At 39.5% G+C, this 22081-nt stretch overlaps 1 protein-coding gene across 1 annotated transcript; it reads right to left on the reverse strand.

The window, feature by feature from the left end:
- Positions 1-11050: 11050 nt before the first annotated feature.
- LOC124264979 (zinc finger protein 114-like) lies at positions 11051-21599 on the reverse strand. Its single transcript, XM_046699760.1, has 3 exons — positions 21418-21599; positions 12487-12727; positions 11051-12367 (listed from the first exon to the last, which is right to left on the reverse strand). Exons 1-3 carry the CDS (start codon positions 21448-21450, stop codon positions 11148-11150), a joined length of 1494 nt encoding a protein of 497 aa, XP_046555716.1. The 5' UTR covers positions 21451-21599; the 3' UTR covers positions 11051-11147.
- Positions 21600-22081: the final 482 nt, after the last annotated feature.

The raw sequence follows: 22081 nt of genomic DNA on the forward strand, positions 1-22081 counted from the left end.
TGTAGTTCGAATCATTTACATCTTGGTGTGAGTGATAAGGATAATGAGATCTTTAGTCTTTAATTAATCAATAAGTTTCAGTATGAATACCTGCAACCCGATGAGCTGGCATTTCCTCCACATAGCTTGGATGAGGGGGAACAAACAGCCACGGATGCGGACCTGCTCATCAAACACAGCACGGACGGCCTCCCAAGTAGCTAGTTCAAAGTCCATCACAATAGTTGTCACGCTTGGTTGATCAGGGATCCCCGGAGGAGCCGCAAAGTGCGACGAAAGTCCATAGTCTTACAAGTCAAAACATTGATTACACAACAGTCTCGTTTCCTGCTGACTGGGTTTCGTCCTATTGCCCAACATAGTACAATAACCAGTCCAGAATTTTGAGACCAATTCATTCAACTGGATACATAAATATACATCAGTATTATTTGATGCATCTAAGAACTTGTATATTGCAACACTACGCCCCTTCTAATCCTTACAAACCACGTCGTGCAGCGTGCTCTGTCGTACAGCGTGCTCTGACAGACGGATATCTGGAAATTGTGGAAATCTCAAAACGAGGCTCTGCAGCTAGAAAAGTTTGGCGGTCTCGTACGGACTTGATATTATATCATTCACATTATACGTTACAAAACTACACTGACTAAGCGCAAAAAACGCACAACAGGTGTAACCAGTGAGTCAGATGAATTGTGAATCATTTTACGACCTCATCAAACAGGGGCAGTCTGTGAATTCTTAGTTAAGGTCATGCTGCCTACGCCTCACCATAAAATATAGAAATACGGTGTTATTAAAGTTTAAAATTAAAATTAACTTGTAAATAGCATTTTCTTATGAAACAAGGAATTGGAATTCAGTGTAACCATAGTTGTTTGTGGTGTCTCTTTTCAGTTTCACACGCGAAAATTCGGATCGGCTGAAAAGGTCATTGTCTGAATAGGTTAATGAGTCTCATGCTTCGGTTTGCGACATGACATCACGGCATATGCTAGCGACACCCTCTTCAGGTTCTTTTCCTGTTGTAGAAAAGGATCCCTCGCCACCTTGAAAGTCCTGTCTATGTACCACTGCTTAGCTCTAACCAGTTGACGAAGTGTGTGTGGCGAAGATCTGATGCCTCTCCTCGCGGTGCTGGATGTCATGGCGCAAGAAACCTTGGTGGAGTAATTCTTCTTTAAGCTGTAAGCGTAATCATATTAGGAGTATCGTTATTTTCATTTAAATATTTATCGGAAATATATCTTTATTAAGTTCATATCTAAAATATACTGTCGCCGTTACGACCAAATCTTGCCGTTTGCGCAAAATTTCTGTCGTCGTTTGCACCGTTACAGCTGGAATCAAATGCAACTATAGCATACACAAAAAGCAGTCATGACTTATTCGAAATTTCATAAAACAAATGCCAACCAAAAATGGGGAACTTAGAAAAGTAGACTCTAAATTATTCTGGAAAATTCTGAACTCAGCTAAATATAAAGCTGAGATTAAACGACATTGTAACATGTTGACACCCAAGCTGAAACGAAACAGTTGGCCGACAATCAGTCTGTAAAAGAACTAGGTGTGAAATCATCAAAACAACAAAGAAATGTTCTGTAATATAATTTCATACTAAAAATATTAAAACAAACACTATAAATCAGTACCAAAGTATCACTGTGACAGTACAAATGTGAGGGTCAGTACAAATTCAGAGTTGATATAGTACAAGATCTGTTATTATACTAGCAATAAACAAGGTAATTCTCAGTAACAGTAAACAAACTTCTGAAATTAGGTTTCACTGGATTGTCGGGTCAAGTCTCGATTATTTACAGACCGCCGCCATATTGCTGGAATACTGCCGAGTGCGGCGTAAAGCTAAACTCACTCACTCACTCTGCCATTTAATTTAATTTGGAGTAGGTAGGTAAACTTAGGTAAATTTACAATATAGTTGTTAATTGTATAACATTCCTTTGTTAATTTCACACTGAATTCTCAGCTTTCGCAGTAAACGTATTGGTTCTTTTTGAAGTCGGCACTTGACAAGGTAACATATGTTATATTTGGGATTACACTTTCTCAGTAAAGTACATATTCTAGTACTTTTGTTAGGTTGAGTCCCATCGGGGATTCGAACCCACCAGCTCAGAGTCAGGCACCTAATCTCCTGCACACAAAGTCAGCCGTCTAACCCCCTCAGCCACCAGAGCTTCAACAAAAATGGAAGTAAGACAACTGGTAGTCTAGATCATATACGTTGTGTACCCCTCTGGTAAGTGTAAATTGGCACAGCTCCCATGACCGAAATCTAGGAATACATAATGTCATGTAGAAAGTGATCAAATGACAGTGCATTCCCAAATATAATCATGTGTGTTTGTGTGCTTATGTGTTCCTCTTTCTGTGAGTACTGAAAGGTAACGTGCATGTTATACAAATGTGCTGCTAATTGCACGCGAATGACATCTTTGACATCTTTGACATTGGGGGTTGTATTTGTTGTTGAGATTACCTGAAATCTCTCGCGACAATCACAAAATCATCATTTGCAGCGCACGTAAAATATCTTACTTCCCCCCACACTTCAAGTACTCCAATTATCCCTTTCATGAAATAACATATTTGTATCAACTGTCATTAATACAATAATTAGTGTCATCCACAGAGGATATTTGATGGACGCATTTTCACATTATTGGTGTTAGGGAAAGTAAATGTCAGGGTGCACATTGCCATGGTTGTTCCACACTATCATGTCTGTCCAAGGTTACACACCCGTGTCTAAGCATCTTCAAACGTGTGATACATTATAAACTACCGACCATAAGAAAGTCATTATATTTAAGGTAAGTGTCTAAAGAAACACCAAAGAAACGCTGGTACAGGTTTGAACCCCAGTTGAAAACATTCGCCAAAACGCAACATGGTCCCGATATCAAAGCAGCTATCCGAAGACTTTGTACGAATCGTGCAATTTTTCAAAACGTGAAAACGTAATTGTGGGACATTATTCATGCACGTGCATGATCGTGGCATAAATACCGATGTTGGACAAAACAAGCGCACAGCAACTGCCAAGACTTACGCAAGCGCAACGAGACGGGGCGGTCGGCATGGCCAATATGGAGGCTTCACAATGTCACCTGGAGAGAACCTTTAACTGCAGCCAGGCCACCATCAGCAAATTGATAAACCGCTATCAGCAAACAGGCCAAGTCAAGTCAGGCCCAAGACCACCCAAGATCGAGACGACCAAGTATCACGACACAGGTCGAAGACCGCTACATCCCTCAGATCCACCCCCGGGACAGATTCGTGACGGCGACGTCAACGGCGGCGACAGCACTGAGACACTTGATATGGCTGGTATGCGAGCCTACGGCCTCTTCCGTAGGATGGCCTGGACCCGTCTACACCGTCAACGCAGACTGCAATAGACACGAACTGTACATCGGTGGTAGCGACGTGACTGGGAGAGAGTGCTCTATAAGAGAGCTCTTTAACTATCTTGGACTATCTCACGCATGTCTTTGTTTCTATTTATAGTCAAGTGAAGTTCTTTTGCCCGGTAGTTTAGTCTGTAGTTTGTACACAGAAATTCTCATTCAGTGCCATCAGATGGCATGTCAGTTGTACAAATCTTCTTGAAGCAATAAAGAATGTGTCTGAGAGTCATGTCCATCTGACATGTCCGTTGTAACAATATTCACCAGTCCAGGCTGAGGAACTTGGTAAGTTTACTCGAACAAGGTTTACGAATCAGAACACATGCCCAACCCTCATTTGAAAGACGAAAACTTATAACATATGTTATATTTGGGATAACACTTTCTTAGTTAAGTACAGATTCTAGTTGGGTTGAGTCCCAACCGGGATTCGAACCCACACCCTCAGAGTCAGACACCTAATCGCCAGCACACAAAGTCACAAGCACAACCCGACCGTGACCGCGGCAGCTGGTAGTCTAGACTGCGGACTTTGTGTACCCCTCTGATAAGTGTACATTGGCAGGGCTCCCACGGCCGAAAGCTATGTATCACAATGCCATTTAGAAAGTGGTCAAACGTAACATATGTTATATTTAGGATTACACTTTCTTAATAAAGTACAAATACTAGTACTGGTTTGGGTTGAGTCACACTCGGTATTCGAACCCACACTTACAAACTTATAACTTAAAATGTTATGATTTGAGAGACTGCCTCACGTACATTCAAAGTTCAAGAAGAAACAATGGATGGTTAACAATCATAATTTGTTGATTCGTCAACTTAATTAAAGATTAATTCTCCCTATGTCAAGCGGTACAGCATGAAAAGACTTAAGCGCAGCGGTTTTAACAAACATGGTACAGTAGTGACACGATGTCAGAGACTGTATTAATAATGTCATAAATCTTATAATATTGCATAAAGTTTCACACAAATAAAAGTGAAGAGATAAAGCCGTACTGAGCCATGTCACACACGTACAGACCCATCCTTTCCGGGAACAAACGGCGAAACAAGTTAACGAATCGCCCGAACTTCGCAAACAATATTAAAGGACTTTTTTCTGATAAAACGCGAAATGCATGTGGATATTGACGGTATAGAACTGACTCACACCTGAGCGATCTCAAAACGAGACTTGTGATTATTCATTATGATTATGCAGCCTGAATGCTCGGGGCTACGGAATGAAGTTTTGCGACCTGTTGTGTTGCCATTTATCCAGCAACATCCATGTGGCAATGTCTACCAACACGATAACGCAAGGCCTTCTACAGCAAGACTGACAAACGAGTCGAAACGACTTTCTACATGACGCATGTTCTCCCAGCTTGAATACATTAAACGCCAAAAGAAACGTTACCCTCCTACCTTATGAATTACTGAAAAACTATCAAAGATATGTTAGAAGGTTTTAGTTTACAAGAAAGCTATTAAAGGTCACATGCAACGTAAAACACAACTTTGCAGATTCTGATACCTTTCGGTATGGACTTACCGAAACAAATGCAAAAATGCAAATTCAACTTATAAAGTTGAAAAATAACGCGATGAAAAAAAACGCGCGAAATCGGAGTTCAAATGATTCACTAATTTTCCCCAAGGGCTTGGTGGAAAGTGGTTTCAACAGCTGGGCTGCGCTGCGCTGGGCTGCGCTCATAGCACATGCACAGTGAAATAGGTTCGCGCAGCTTGGAAGCGGGTTGTCCGGTGAATACTCGGTGAAGGCTTTGGTGTGAGCTATTTAAAAAAAAAAAAATTGTTGATATTTTACAGGCGCGAGCTTTTTATATGTTATGACAGTAGATTACCGATTTAACTGTTTATATAATTTCATTTGTCTTTTTCACCACACGTTTTTCTTACCGAGTCACTTTCTCAGTTCGATACTTAAAAGCAATGTCATTATTTAGCATTGACAGAATTTCTAACCGTGATATAGATATGTCGTTGTCACAGACAAAACTCAATGTCTTGTTTTATTGACACCTATGTGTCTGCCGCCTGTCTGCTAATGACAATATTCAATAGACAACTTCGATCAATGACCACATGCAATTTGAATTAACACCTATCAGGCTATACACCATAAACAAAATGCATTGATTTATGGCCCGAGTTCGGTCTCTGTCACATTATGTATTTACACAGACAGGCAGGTGTGATACTTGTACACATGACATGTTATGATGTCTGTTGATTGCAAAATGTTATACACAAAAGAAGAGCATGTATTTACAAAACCCAACATCTCTATATATACACACACAATGAGCCGTGAGGGAATCTGCAAATGAACCAGCCGTTACACTTGAGTGCACACCCACCCGCTCTGACTGGGTTCGGTATCCCGGCTGCTTCGTTTCTTGGGAAGTAAACCCAAGTACAAAATATTGCACTTTTGATTTGATTTAAACATATTTTTATTCATGAAGATGAATTGGGATTGGTGAACAAGCATTACTGCTTATATTAACACCGCTCCCATGCAACGTATAATACAACATGAAATGGAGGATTTTACGTCATCGATACTGACCATTGCATAAATATAATATTTTTAAATATATATAAATATATACAGGTTACATGAAATATAACTATTCTCTAAGTAGTCATAAGTTAGAAAGTTACAGTTTTGTGTGTCTAACAAGCCATTGTAGAAATATAAATCAATCATGAGAAGGTTGTTGAGTAAATTTAATTATTTTCCTGAGAAAATTTGAAGCGTTGTGTCTTGGTTATATAATCGTGGACGGATTCAACTATTTTCTGGTTTACACAGGGAGTAAGTTCTTTGTTTCCCTTAAGAATGGTATCCAGGTTATAACCGGTAGTGTAAAAATACATCCGAGTATAGTTACGGCAAGTGAGGAAATAGTGTAGGGCACTTTTGATTTGCGATTGTACGCTTATAGTTTTGTTGATATGTTTTTTCATAATCAGCAATGTACATGTATATTATATGTCATGAAGAAGTGATAATTGTGTTTTAATTATGTTTGATTATTTGGTTGCATGTGACGTTTAACAACACAGCTTTATGCAAATCACGAAACAAATACTCAAATGCATTCATATTGAGGTGAAATACATCTTTTTCAGAAGAGTTAAATTGTCCTATATTCGTCCATGCCGAAATATAACAATAACAGTGATTTTGATGTCCAAAAGAAAGGTTATAATAAAATTCTGTTTTGGGACAATGATAAACCTTTTAAAGTCACCATTTTTCAACTATTAAAATAAGAAACAACTGTTGCAGAGTGTGTAAAATTGTGAAATAGTCATTCCTATGATTTCAGTCTTTTAAAACTACATCTTCTGCTGATTTAATTAGTGAAAACAAGTAAAAGGTGTCTTTGATATTGTGAAAAAATGTTCAGGAACATCTAAAATTATCTGTGTTGACATTTTTGCTTGCAAACTAACATTTTTCCATTTTCTGTTTACACATAGCAATATCAATCGCCAAAACGCAGTATTATTCAAGCAGTATTTGCATCCATTTCACATGTAGAATGCTTCTATAGGGATGAAAAGACCCTAGAATATATGATATGATACACAAGTACGAGAAATATGCCACGATTAACAGCTGAAGAGAGTGAAAGAGCCATTGGGATGGTGCAGATGGGGTCGATATACAATGCTGTTGCCAGCGCCTTCGGATGCCACCGTATCACGGTTATAAGACTTATTCAGCGCTTCAGACTGACTGGGGTCACCGTAGACAGACCAAGAAGTGGACCTACAAGCATCACAACGCCAACTGAAGATAAGTACCTCCGTCATTAGGAAGGAGGGTAACGTTTCTTTTGGCGTTTAGTGTATGATAGAACACGTATTGGACTACCTGGATCGACAAATCAGAAGGCTAACAGCGCCACCTTTCACCGCTCCTGTCACCTGTCTCCTACAGGAACGGCGACGTATCACGCCTAACGTCATTCGTCGTCTTACGTCATCAATGCGTCGACGTGTTTTGGCGTGTATTAACGCCAATGGTGGTCACACTCACTATTGATTCAACATTTAATGACATTTTGCAGAAAAAAAACTGCCTTGTTGATTTGTGTAATAGTTCAGACTATGATACCACGTGTCTTTCAATGTCAGTCAAACGCTACTTTCGACTTTGTATGAAATGAAATTCTGTACATTTGCTGTAGAATTGAATACTCTATTGAAATTAAATAGATGTTCTATTATATATGCTTTTCTTTTCTTTTCAAATTTGGTCAAACACATTGTATACTTTCTTTTGAACACTAGTTTATGCCTAAACTCAAAGAGACAATTTAAGAGACGCGTGTTTTATGCAGAGAAACGCAATGCTTAAGGGTGAAATAGACATTTAAATGATAAACTTATCAATCTGTCTGTGAGGTGCCTTAAATATTCATGTAATCCCCAAGTGATGTTAAAAACTCAAATCTTTTATCTGAATAGTGGGGGAAGTATTAGGCAAATGTGAACTGGACTCAAAATGAGCTGATACGCAGCCACTCCACTCGGGAGCCAGCAACTTAAACCACAGTTAAAGTCATCTATTGAGATAAGGTAAATGGTATGTAAGAATATTGTTCGTCGATTTTATGACAGTATCTATTATCTAGCGATTCTATGACAATATCTACTGTCTAGCGATTTTATGACAATATCTACTGTCTAGCGATTCTATGACAGTTTCTACTGTCTAGCGATTCTATGACAGTTTCTACATCCAGATGTTCTGTGAGTGTGATTCTATGACAATATCTACTATCTGATTCTATGACAGTTTCTACATTCTACGACAATGTGATTCTACGACAATATCTAGCGATTCGATTCTATGACAGTTTCTACATCCAGATGTTCTGTGAGTGGGATTCTATGACAATATCTACTATCTAGCGATTCTATGACAGTTTCTACATCCAGATGTTCTGTGGGTGTGATTCTATGACAATATCTATTATCTAGCGATTCTATGACAGTTTCTACATCCAGATGTTCTGTGAGTGTGATTCTATGACAACATCTACTATCTAGCGATTCCATGACAGTTTCTACATCCAGATGTTCTGTGAGTGTGATTCTATGACAATATCTACTATCTAGCGATTCTATGACAGTTTCTACATCCAGATGTTCCGTGAGTGTGATTCTATGACAATATCTACTATCTAGCGATTTTATGACAGTTTCTACATCCAGATGTTCTGTGAGTGTGATTCTATGACAATATCTACTATCTAGCGATTCTATGACAGTTTCTACAACCAGATGTTCTGTGAGTGTGATTATATGACAATATCTACTATCTAGTAATTCTATGACAGTTTCTACATCCAGATGTTCTGTGAGTGTGATTCTATGACAATATCTACTATCTAGCGATTCTATGACAATATCTACTATCTAGCGATTCTGTGACAATATCTACTGTCTAGCGATTCCATGACCGTTTCTACATCCAGATGTTCTGTGAGTGTGATTCTATGACAATATCCACTATCTAGTAATTCTAAGACAGTTTCTACATCCAGATGTTCTGTGGGTGTGATTCTATGACAATATCTACTATCTAGCGATTCTATGACAGTTTCTACATCCAGATGTTCTGTGAGTGTGATTCTATGACAATATCTACTGTCTAGCGATTCCATGACAGTTTCTACATCCAGATGTTCTGTGAGTGTGATTCTATAACAATATCTACTATCTAGCGATTTTATGACAGTTTCTACATCCAGATGTTCTGTGAGTGTGATTCTATGACAATATCTACTATCTAGCGATTCTATGACAGTTTCTACATCCAGATGTTCTGTGAGTGTGATTCTATGACAATATCTACTATCTAGCGATTCTATGACAGTTTCTACATCCAGATGTTCTGTGAGTGTGATTCTATGACAATATCTACTATCTAGCGATTCTATGACAGTTTCTACATCCAGATGTTCTGTGAGTGTGATTCTATGACAATATCTACTGTCTAGCGATTCTATGGAAGTTTCTACATCCAGATGTTCTGTGAGTGTGATTCTATAACAATATCTACTGTCTAGCGATTCCATGACAGTTTCTACATCTAGATGTTCTGTGAGTGTGATTCTATGACAATATCTACTATCTAGTAATTCTATGACAGTTTCTACATCCAGATGTTCTGTGTGTGTGATTCTATGACAATATCTACTATCTAGCGATTCTATGACAGTTTCTACATCCAGATGTTCTGTGAGTGTGATTCTATGACAATATCTACTATCTAGTAATTCTATGACAGTTTCTACATCCAGATGTTCTGTGAGTGTGATTCTATGACAATATCAACTATCTAGTAATTATATGACAGTTTCTACATCCAGATGTTCTGTGAGTGTGATTATATGACAATATCTACTATCTAGTAATTCTATGACAGTTTCTACATCCAGATGTTCTGTGTGTGTGATTCTATGACAATATCTACTATCTAGCGATTCTATGACAGTTTCTACTTCCAGATGTTCTGTGAGTGTGATTCTATGACAATATCTACTATCTAGTAATTCTATGACAGTTTCTACATCCAGATGTTCTGTGAGTGTGATTCTATGACAATATCTACTATCTAGTAATTCTATGACAGTTTCTACATCCAGATGTTCTGTGAGTGGGATTCTATGACAATATCTACTATCTAGCGATTCTATGACAGTTTCTACATCCAGATGCTCTGTGAGTGTGATTCTATGACAATATCTACTATCTAGTAATTCTATGACAGTTTCTACATCCAGATGTTCTGTGAGTATGCTTCTATGACAATATCTACTATCTAGCGATTCTATGACAATATCTACTATCTAGCGATTCTATGACAGTTTCTACATCCAGATGTTCTGTGAGTGTGATTCTATGACAATATCTACTATCTAGCGATTCTATGACAGTTTCTACATCCAGATGTTCTGTGAGTGTGATTCTATGACAATATCTACTATCTAGCGATTTCATGACAGTTTCTACATCCAGATGTTCTGTGAGTGTGATTCTATGACAATATCTACTATCTAGCGATTCTATGACAGTTTCTACATCCAGATGTTCTGTGAGTGTGATTCTATGACAATATCTACTATCTAGCGATTTCATGACAGTTTCTACATCCAGATGTTCTGTGAGTGTGATTCTATGACAATATCTACTATCTAGCGATTTCATGACAGTTTCTACATCCAGATGTTCTGTGAGTGTGATTCTATGACAATATCTACTATCTAGTAATTCTATGACAGTTTGTTCTGTGAGTGTCCTGTATTTAGTGATTCATTAACAATGTGTCCCATCTAGTGATTCTGTAACTTTGTCAGGTATGCAGTAAATCCATGACAGTGTCTACCACCTTGTGATTCAATATCAACCAACTAATCTATTTCAGATAAGAAAGACAGAACGCATTAGATTAGAAAAATCATTTAGTTTCAATACTAAAGATCAGAAATATCAAAAAGATATCACTTCCCGACAGTTTCCTGTGGGAAAAGGGAGAAATCGGACTTACGTATCACAGTGTGGTTAATACCTCTAGCATCGCCGTGATTAGCTAATGAACAAGTTGACTAGATTCGGATTTTATTACAAATCTTTTCTTCAACAGCTGTGCATCAAATGTGCGTCTTTTTATGTGACCACAATCTCCCTGTCTAAGGTATCGGCAGCGTCTACGGTCGTGGTGTCGGCATGCTCTCCGTCGCTTAGCACCTTATCCTCCAGCTGTTTCTCTGCTTTATCTGGGTGGCGAGACCGTATGTGTCGTTCCAGGTCCCGCCGTCTCACCAGTACCTTGCCGCAGAACTCGCATCTGTATGGTGTCTCTCCTTCTGCGTGAAGTCGGACGTGTTTGTTGAGATTGCTTGGATCCCCAAACGGTCTTAGACACACCTTACACTTCAATGGCTTGTACCCAGTGTGTGTGCGCAGATGAATCTTCAGTCCGTATTTCCTGGAGTAGAGCTTCCCACAGTAAATACACAAGTGGCCTTTTCTTGATTTACTAGTGAAGAGAGATCTTGGGATCAGGTCGAGGGGTTCTCCTTCTGTTTCTGACGGCATTGGGAAAGGGAATGGCACGGAAGACGCGCTGGTTTTCCCTGTAGAAGGTTCTGCCATGTGGCTTTGGTAACACTGTGGGCTTATAGCCTGTCCTGCGTGTTTGGCGTTAGACGTAGCCCTGAGCAGATGGCGACCGTACTGTGACACGCACGCCTCCCTTTGCTCTGTTAGGGATGTGTGGGTTGGTAGAGAGCCACAACATAGTCTAGTTTGTTCGTGCATGGGGTTCAGATAGGGGTAGTAGAGCCGAAGGGCACTGTGGTCAATAGCAATGGGGAAAGCTGGAGGGTGTATATGGTTGAATATCTGTATTGGCTGAGACACGCCAGTCATTGAAGTCTGAGTTTGCTGTGGGAGGGAATGTTTTGGCGCTTCCCTCACCGACAGATTGAGGACACCCTGGTCAGTGTGGGTGGATTCCAGTCTGTCTGGCTCGGCGTGGCCGTCCCCTACCTTATAGTGGGGTCTGAAGGCAGAAAGCTCCGTCGTTGGCAACTGCAGCTGTGTCGTGGCCCTTGTCAATAACCAGTTTTCTAGGGAATCTTTTGAAGAACCAGATTTACTTCTGCTTGTGAGGAAGGCTCCCATTGAAGGGAGTGAGGCACATTGTGGGACATCCCCAGTCAAGGGCAGGTTAAGCATGGACCTAACGGTGAACACGGGAGGTGTATGTAATCTGTCTGTAACATCAGGCTTCTTGTCACTACATCGGAAGCGAATGTGGGCTTTAAGACTATTGGGATACTTGAATATCTTCTGACACTCAGTGCACATGTATTGCTGGTTACCTGGCAACAGATATATATAGACATGAAGTTTTGAAAGAATATACACGGGACAATTGACTGTCAGTCGGGTACAGAAGGACCATAAAATAGAGCTGCGACAAGTCTTATCCGAAACTCACCTCTGATATTGTCAGGAGACAGGATTGGGATACCGCTCTGCCGAGCCAGATCATCGCTGTACCAAACCAAGAGTTGCTCCCCTTTATTGATGTGTCGGAGAAAGCGCAAGAACAGATGACCTTTAACATCTCGGTACGTTTCAACGTTCTGCTCGTGCCTGTCACGTGCTGGCTGCACATGTAGCAACCAAGTGTCGGTGACATGGTCCGGCAACATCACTCGGCCATCTTTATATACAACCTGAAACAGGGACATCCACCGTACTAATATATCTCCCACAATACCATGGCAGTGAAGTAGTAGTTTTACTTGCCGAATTATGTCAACATATATATACTAGGCACATAAAGAAACTGTGCATACAAAAATTTAAAATCTAAATTTATCAAACCTGTGTAGACACATAAGGATTTAAACTCAGAAATTAGTGACAAGTATCCAACATGCATGAACGTGCCACGTTCCGTGACGTCAGTGGGTTCATCCTTGAGACGTGCAATACGTTGTTGCACGTGCATTCCGGGAAAGAGAAACAGAGCAAATGAATACCACACAATACTGTCACTTTGGAAAGCTCAACCCCTGCCCTTGCGATCGTTCAAAAAAATTATACGGCCATTGAAACGCATAGCATGCCAAGGCTCACGTCTGCACAACGTCAAGAGGCCATTGGGATGGTCTGTGGGGGAATGTCTCAACGACAAGTGGCTGCACAGTTCCACTGCCACCGAAACACCATTTCTGCACTGGTGAGACGCTACCAGAACACAATTGACGTCATCGATCGGCCACGTTCTGGACGTCCACGTGTAACAACGCCAAGACAGGACATATGTATAAGGGTGACCCATCTTCGCCACAGGTTTCAGACTGCAGTGATGACTGCCCGAACCATCCCAGGACTTCGCCGTATCCACCCCAACACAGTTCGACAACGTTTACCGTCATCACGGGATCAGGCCACGACGTCCCGCCATACGGCCTATCCTGACACAACGTCATCGACAAGCTCGCCAAATGTGGTGCCGACATCATGTCCGCAGACCCTTGTGTTGGTGGAGAAATGTTGTTTTTTACAGATGAGTCCAGGTTTAACATTTCCCATAGTGATGGACGTCAACGTGCCTATAGACGCGTGGGAGAACGCTATGCACAGGCCTGTGTCTTGGAGAGGAATCGCTTTGGTGGTGGTTCCGTGATGATTTGGGGTAAAATAACAGCAGCCAAAGAACTCCTTTGGTGATTGTTCAGGACAACTTAACTGGCGTGGGCTACAGGGATCAGATTCTTTGACCTGTGGCAATTCCTTTTCTGCAACGTCATGGCCCTGGGTTAACATTCCAACAGGACAATGCCCGCCCTCATACGGCAAGGGTTGCTATGGATTTCTTGCAACACCACAACGTTGACTTACTGCCTTGGCCTGCAAATTCACCGGATCTCTCCCCGATAGAGCATGTTTGGGACGAGATGGATCGACGTCTACGCCGTCTTCCTCATCCGCCAGATAACGTCCTTGACCTTGCAACAGAACTTGAGAGAATCTGGCGTGACATCCCACAAGCCTTCCTTGCACGTTTGATAGGCTCTATGCGTCGTCGATGCACTGCTGTTCTCAATGCCGATGGTGGACATATCCGTTATTGAGCTTGTGACATGGTCGTTTGACCCCTGTCCCGCTTGTGGACTCGTGACGACATTGTGATTGACATTTCAATTGAAATTCTCCCGACTTGTTATGGTCTCATGATCCCTTCATTAAAGTTTATATGTACATTTGACATTGTTATCGTACTTATCAACTGGGATAATATTATGACAACGCACAGTTTCTTTATGTAGCTAGTATATTTTAAGCAGTAACAATTGGTTACAGAAACTCGTTATGGTGGTTCTGGAAACTCAAAAGCTAATTACTGGATACAACCTGCCTAAATTGAAGAGTAAATACTCGAAATAATATATATCTAGAGAGACAAGTGAGCATTTCCAAGCGGCACTTGTGTAGCAGTGCCAGCCAGTATATGACGGGCCTCTCTATGGTTGTTAATGTCCAGCTTAACACCAAACACTGCAAGTAGTTTCAATTGGACCTGTGGTATACTACAGCATGTCTGAGTCTGTCGTTAATGGCGTCTGTGCCACGTAAGTGTACCCACACAAGTGTCGGGCGGTGTTCCCGCTTACGTCAGCGACACCCTGGCAGAGGCACACAGTTCGTAGAGCAAAACTCGAAATGAGGTTTTCACTCTTATGTTCAATATATAATAGCAAGTAGATTAATTTAATGAAGACGGCATTGTTCCCAGTCGTTCGACATCGAACAGAACACAAACCCTAAAGAGTGCATTATAAAACTGGGGCACCTCACGCTAATGTAAGTTTGGGGTTATTTTGAATGATTTATCCAAACTGATTCTGCAAAGTTAAATCAAAGATGACTACTATTTGCCACCTTTCTACTTAACGAGATTAGCGTGATCTCTCTGACAAATACTATGCGCCTGTTCAAAACATCCGAAGAACGTGAGATGTTGTGTAACTTCACCAGACAATAGCCAGTAAGTGACGATGTTATACACTTGAATTAACTCCGGGGGCTGGCCAGCCACTGGTCAGCTCGGACATAACAAGACTGCCACGTGTTGTTGTTACAGTGTGTTTGTGTCCAGTGTTATTCTCGTTAGCTGAGTGACTTAACTGACCGCACCGAGTGTTTACTGACCACTAGGATGGATGCATGTAAGTAAAGTCGGCGTCTACAACAGTGGATATGGGCGTTATCTTTGTTGTGCGCCCTACAGGTGTATCTGAGCCCACACGCGCAGGATTAAACACATCCACTCAGTTGAACAGAAGAGCTGCTCTAGTGTCCATGTCATTAAAGCGGCCACGTGCCACTCAAAGGCCAGCGCCTCCCGTCACCTAGACAACAGGTGGTCCAGTTCCTCTGTCCAACCGATACAAACTTGACCATCTTGCAATCAAGCTGATTTCCTACACTCAAACAACTTGATGCTTTTAAAGTCATATGTCTCCTACTAGTTGTCGGCTTGTGAACAATGCCCAACCCTGATTGTGAGAGTGAAGAGGTACTCGGCGGCCATTGTGGTGATGGTTGTGCTATGCGGCGTGGACTTGTGAAGGGCTTGCTACCTGTGTAGGTGTCGTCCAAGTGGCGCTCCCATCTGCCACAGCAGACTCAACCATCATTGTCAACGCTCATATTGCCAACGATAAAAAAATGTCCGTCGGCGTTCTGTTACGTGTTCTACAATGTTAACAGTTAGTTATTTATCACTTCCGCACAAGCCGATAACGTCACAAGACAAAACACTTATTACTACCAGCAGTTCAGATATCTTACTATGAGTGGGGAGGGATCATTTCCGACTTTTAACGGGTTGGAAATCTACATAAAACATTCCAAAACCTGGAGACAGTCACGTTGGTGTATGACACACCGCCATACGAGTCGACAATAGATGCAGCTGTATATATGTCGATGTATACTTTAAACTATATGGTTATGACGAACACGCTTATTTGTCCCGCCACTTTATGTATATTGTCGCCGAAATACGGTTATAACGAATTGAATTAATGGTCCCTTTTAGTTCGCTATAACCGTAGTTTACTGTAATGTCGGCTAGGGAAAGTCGGCAATAGATTCACCGGTTTATTTGTCGACATAGGTGCAGCTGGATAGATGTCGATGTAGGATTACTCAGCCAGGGAGGGTCGGCAAAAGGTGCAGCTGGATATATGCCCGTGTATGATTACTCAGCCAGGGAGGGTTGGTAAAAAGTGCAGCTGGACATATGCCGATGTATAATTACTCAGCCAGGGAAAATCTGCAATAGGTGCAGCTGGATATATGTCGATGTAGGATTACTCAGCCGGGGAAGGTCGGAATAAGCGCAGCTGGATATATGTCGATGTATGATTACTCAGCCAGGGAGGGTTGGTAAAATGTGCAGCTGGATATATGTCGATGTATAATTACTCAGCCAGGGAAAATCTGCAATAGGTGCAGCTGGATATATGTCGATGTATGATTACTCAACTAGGGAGGCTCGGCAATAACTGCAGCTGGATATAAGTCGATGTATGATTACTCAGCCAGGGAGGCTCGTCAATAACTGCAGCTGGATTTATGTCAATGTAAGATACACAGCCAGACAATTCTGAAACAGGCGCACAATATTCATTTCATATTAAAGAAATAAAGTATTACACTTAGAGTTTAGGTATGTAAGAGGCTTTCATTTTTATGGTGCATATTTACAGTTCAATAAAGGGATAATGCACACACCTTAATATGTGCTGTACAAGGGAAAAAACAGATTAGTTCACAAAAGAGTACTGTGGTAAATATTTCATTTTTATAGTACTATATATCAATACCGGTCCAGATATCATACGTCGATTATACCTACAGTCAAGGGTATGTCATGAGATCATTTGCGGTATAAAAACACTGTTGCCAACTCTGAAGTAAAATGCCGTAAACCAAAATCAGACACATGAGAGTTTAACCAATAATATTGGGGACAAGTTGGTAATCTACCTGAGACAGAGCAGGTATAAGTCTTTCTAAAAATTTGCTGTAATAATTAAAGTTTCATAAAGGATAGAGTTTTGATAATTGCCCTGGTTTGAACATACAGAGTTTGTATCCGGGACAAATATATCTGCACAGCTTGCCTTAAAATCTGTAGTGTAGAGATATCTCTAAAGTTAGTGTCATTAGATTCTGATGCTTTATAGACTGAACATACATTGTTAGGAGCAAGTTTTTAATATTTCATAAAACGCAAACAAGTGTACTTGTTTGTGTGTAAACTTGTTTGCATGTTTATCCAACATGATCGAAATTTGACAGTATCAAAAGTTTGTACATAGTTTCTAATTTCTACAACTAATTATAATTTACTGATACATGCCTACTCCTAGAGCAATTGCCCTTTAATTCATGAATGTTTCTGGGATTTAACTACCTCAGTTATAATATCATACTTATTAGTGTAATATATAAACAGGAAGGTCGGCAATAGATGCACATTTATCGATGTGTAATATAAAACAGGAAAGTCGGCAATAGATGCACATTTATCGTTGTGTAATATATAAAGAGGAAAGTCGGAAATAGATGCACATTTATCGATGTGTAATATAAAAATAAGAAAGTCGGCAATATATGCACATTTATCGATGTGTAATATATAAAAGGAAAGTCGGCAATAGATGCACATTTATCGATGTGTAATATATAAAGAGGAAAGTCGGCAATAGATGCACATGTATCGATGTGTAATATATAAACAGGAAAGTCGGCCTTAGATGCACATTTATCGATCGTAATATATAAAGAGGAAAGTCGACAATAGATGCACATTTCTCGATGTGTAATATATAAACAGGAAAGTCGGCAATAGATGCACATGTATCGATGTGTAATATATAAACAGGAAAGTCGGAAATAGATGCACATTTATCGATGTGTAATATATAAACAGGAAAGTCGGAAATAGATGCACATTTATCGATGTGTAATATATAACAGGAAAGTCGGCAATAGATGCACATTTATCGTTGTGTAATATAAAAAAGGAAAGTCGGCAATAGATGCACATTTATCGTTGTGTAATATATATACAGGAAAGTCGGCAATAGATGCACATTTATCGATGTGCAATATATAAACAGGAAAGTCGGAAATAGATAAACATTTATCAATGTGTAATATATAAACAGGAAAGTTGACAATAGATGCACATTTATCGATGTGTAATATATAAAGAGGAAAGTCTGCAATAGATGCACATTTATCGATGTGTAATATATAAACAGGAAAGTCGGCAATAGATGCACATTTATCGATGTGTAATATATAAAGAGGAAAGTCGGCAATAGATGCACATTTATCGATGTGTAATATCTAAACAGGAAAGTCGGCAATGGATGCACATTTAACGTTGTGTAATATATAAACAGGAAAGTCGGCAATAGATGAACATTTATCAATGTGTAATATATAAAGAGGAAAGTCGGCAATAGATGCACATTTATCGATGTGTAATATATAAAGAGGAAAGTCGGCAATAGATGCACATTTATCGATGTGTAATATATAAAGAGGAAAGTCGGCAATAGATGCACATTTATCGATGTAATATATAAAGAGGAAAGTCGGCAATAGATGCACATTTATCGATGTGTAATATATATACAGGAAAGTCGGCCTTAGATGCACATTTATCGATCGTAATATATAAAGAGGAAAGTCGACAATAGATGCACATTTCTCGATGTGTAATATATAAACAGGAAAGTCGGCAATAGATGCACATTTATCGATGTGTAATATATAAACAGGAAAGTCGGCAATAGATGCACATTTATCGATGTGTAATATATAAACAGGAAAGTCGGAAATAGATGCACATTTATCGATGTGTAATATATAACAGGAAAGTCGGCAATAGATGCACATTTATCGTTGTGTAATATAAAAACAGGAAAGTCGGCAATAGATGCACATTTATCGTTGCGTAATATATATACAGGAAAGTCGGCAATAGATGCACATTTATATAAATGTGCAATATATAAACAGGAAAGTCGGCAATAGATGCACATTTATCAATGTGCAATATATAAACAGGAAAGTTGACAATAGATGAACATTTATCAATGTGTAATATATAAACAGGAAAGTCGGAAATAGATGCACATTTATCGATGTGTAATATATAAACAGGAAAGTCGGCAATAGATGCACATTTATCGATGTGTAATATATAAACAGGAAAGTCGGCAATAGATGCACATTTATCGATGTGTAATATATAAACAGGAAAGTCGGCAATAGATGCACATTTATCGTTGTGTAATATATAAACAGGAAAGTCGGCAATAGATGCACATTTATCAATGTGTAATATATAAACAGGAAAGTCGGCAATAGATGCACATTTATCGATGTGTAATATATAAACAGGAAAGTCGGCAATAGATGCACATTTATCGATGTGTAATATATAAACAGGAAAGTCGGCAATAGATGCACATTTATCGATGTGTAATATATAAACAGGAAAGTCGGCAATAGATGCACATTTATCGATGTGTAATATATAAACAGGAAAGTCGGCAATAGATGCACATTTATCGATGTGTAATATATAACAGGAAAGTCGGCAATAGATGCACATTTATCGATGTGTAATATAAAAAGGAAAGTCGGAAATAGATGCACATTTATCGTTGTGTAATATATATACAGGAAAGTCGGCAATAGATGCACATTTATCGATGTGTAATATATAAAGAGGAAAGTCGGCAATAGATGCACATTTATCGATGATGTAATATATAAACAGGAAAGTCGACAATAGATGCACATTTATCGATGTGTAATATATAAAGAGGAAAGTCGGAAATAGATGCACATTTATCGATGTGTAATATATGACAGGAAAGTCGGAAATAGATGCACATTTATCGATGTGTAATATATAAACAGGAAAGTCGGAAATAGATGCACATTTATCGATGTGTAATATATAAAGAGGAAAGTCTGCAATAGATGCACATTTATCGATGTGTAATATATAAAGAGGAAAGTCGGCAATAGATGCACATTTATCGATGTGTAATATATAAACAGGAAAGTCGGCAATAGGTGCACATTTATCGATGTGTAATATATAAACAGGAAAGTCGGCAATAGATGAACATTTATCAATGTGTAATATATAAAGAGGAAAGTCGGCAATAGATGCACATTTATCGATGTGTAATATATAAAGAGGAAAGTCGGCAATAGATGCACATTTATCGATGTGTAATATATAAACAGGAAAGTCGGCAATAGATGCACATTTATCGATGTGTAATATATAAAGAGGAAAGTCGGCAATAGATGCACATTTATCGATGTGTAATATATAAAGAGGAAAGTCGGCAATAGATGCACATGTATCGATGCGTAATATATAAACAGGAAAGTCGTCAATATATGCACATTTATCGATGTGTGATATAGAAACATGATTGTCTGCAATGGGAGCACATGCATCAATATCTGATCTACTGCCATGGAAGTCGGTAACAGGTTTACATATATCGAAGATCGAAGCTTAAATATCTTTGAAAAGTGTAATTGTAATAAACTTTTACACACAAGAAATATATCATTTACTGGGCGATCAGAAAACAAATATTGTGCTTTAAGTACCAGAACGTTGTCTCATTTAAGATGAAAAATTGTATGACATTAGGCACTGACTAAATGCATGTTGGGGTTCAAACAAAATCCTAGACCACACTGCCAACATAAGGAAGGGCCGGCTGTGTCAGCGTGTTTAAACGGCAGTACACTGTTGTTCCTTATAAAGATCATTTTTATTGATGTTTGTCTAATTCACACTAGGATTTCAATTCTTATTCAAAATGATAGAAAACAAAGATGATTGGATTTAGATGGCATTTCAACAAACAGGTGAGCATGTAAGCAAGATTTAACATAATCGAATGCGGGTATCACAAAAATATTTGTCAATCGAATGTTTTGTAACTCCGTTTGTAAACGAGAAAATTCCTGGATTTAACTCATAATTTCAGGTAGAACATAGGATTAACGGACTCAACAATCAATTAATTCTATAGTATAGCCTTTGGGGTTTGCCCCAAATGTGTTTGGAGATCTTTTTTAAACATTGAATGTTGACTAAATCAGTTATATTACACGAGCAACATGAACCTTTAGTTTGACCTTTTCAATGGTCAGATGCATTGGAAACCCTTCATAACAAACTTTCGTTCATGGAGTAAGTAACGAAAATTATTTGATATGCTTTTATTGTACATCCTCAAGTCAATTTACATGCTTATAGTTTATAAGGAAACAAGTCCTGTGCCCTTACCTCCAGAACATGCCCAATAGTTTGAGAATCCATGGTGTGCAGTCCTAAAAGAGTGTCCGTGGGGTAGGGACCTGCGTTGGTGTGGGTGGGGATATCTGTCCCAGCAAACACGGTAATATTGCCCCTGATGGAGCTGGGGTATACAGGAACGGCACCGCTCTCTAAGACTTCTTCTAACGACATTGCTGCTGCCAGTTTCCAACTGATGTGTACAGCAGAGCCTGTTCCGTTTTAAGTCGCTGGTATACGCAGGCTGCACATGCATGTATGTGAAAAGTTTTGCGTCCTACAGCTGGGAATCTTCTCATGAATTCTTTTAATAACATTAACTTTTGTCGGGCTCAACGGATACTCGGGACTCGCGCGCGACCGACTCGTGCGCGCATGCGCTGACTGGCAAAGAGCCCGCCCCTCCAACCAATAGCGTAGAGTGGGCGGTGTGATTAATTAATCATAGTGATCGTTCACCTCAACAATATGATCAACATGAGGCGGCTACCTAGCCAAAAATCTCTTTCGACTTCTCGCTTCGCTGACGATGTAAAGTGATTAATTTTCATAGATTTTTATCTCCTTTATGTGTCTTGCTTCACAAATATTGCACAAATTATTGGAAATGTTTAAAAGTCAGAAAGCAAACAGGCATTTGCTAGTCTAGAATAAA

This window comes from Haliotis rubra, unplaced genomic scaffold (assembly GCF_003918875.1).
Source record: "Haliotis rubra isolate DU_JTF1 unplaced genomic scaffold, ASM391887v1 Scf953, whole genome shotgun sequence".
NCBI lineage: Eukaryota > Metazoa > Mollusca > Gastropoda > Lepetellida > Haliotidae > Haliotis > Haliotis rubra.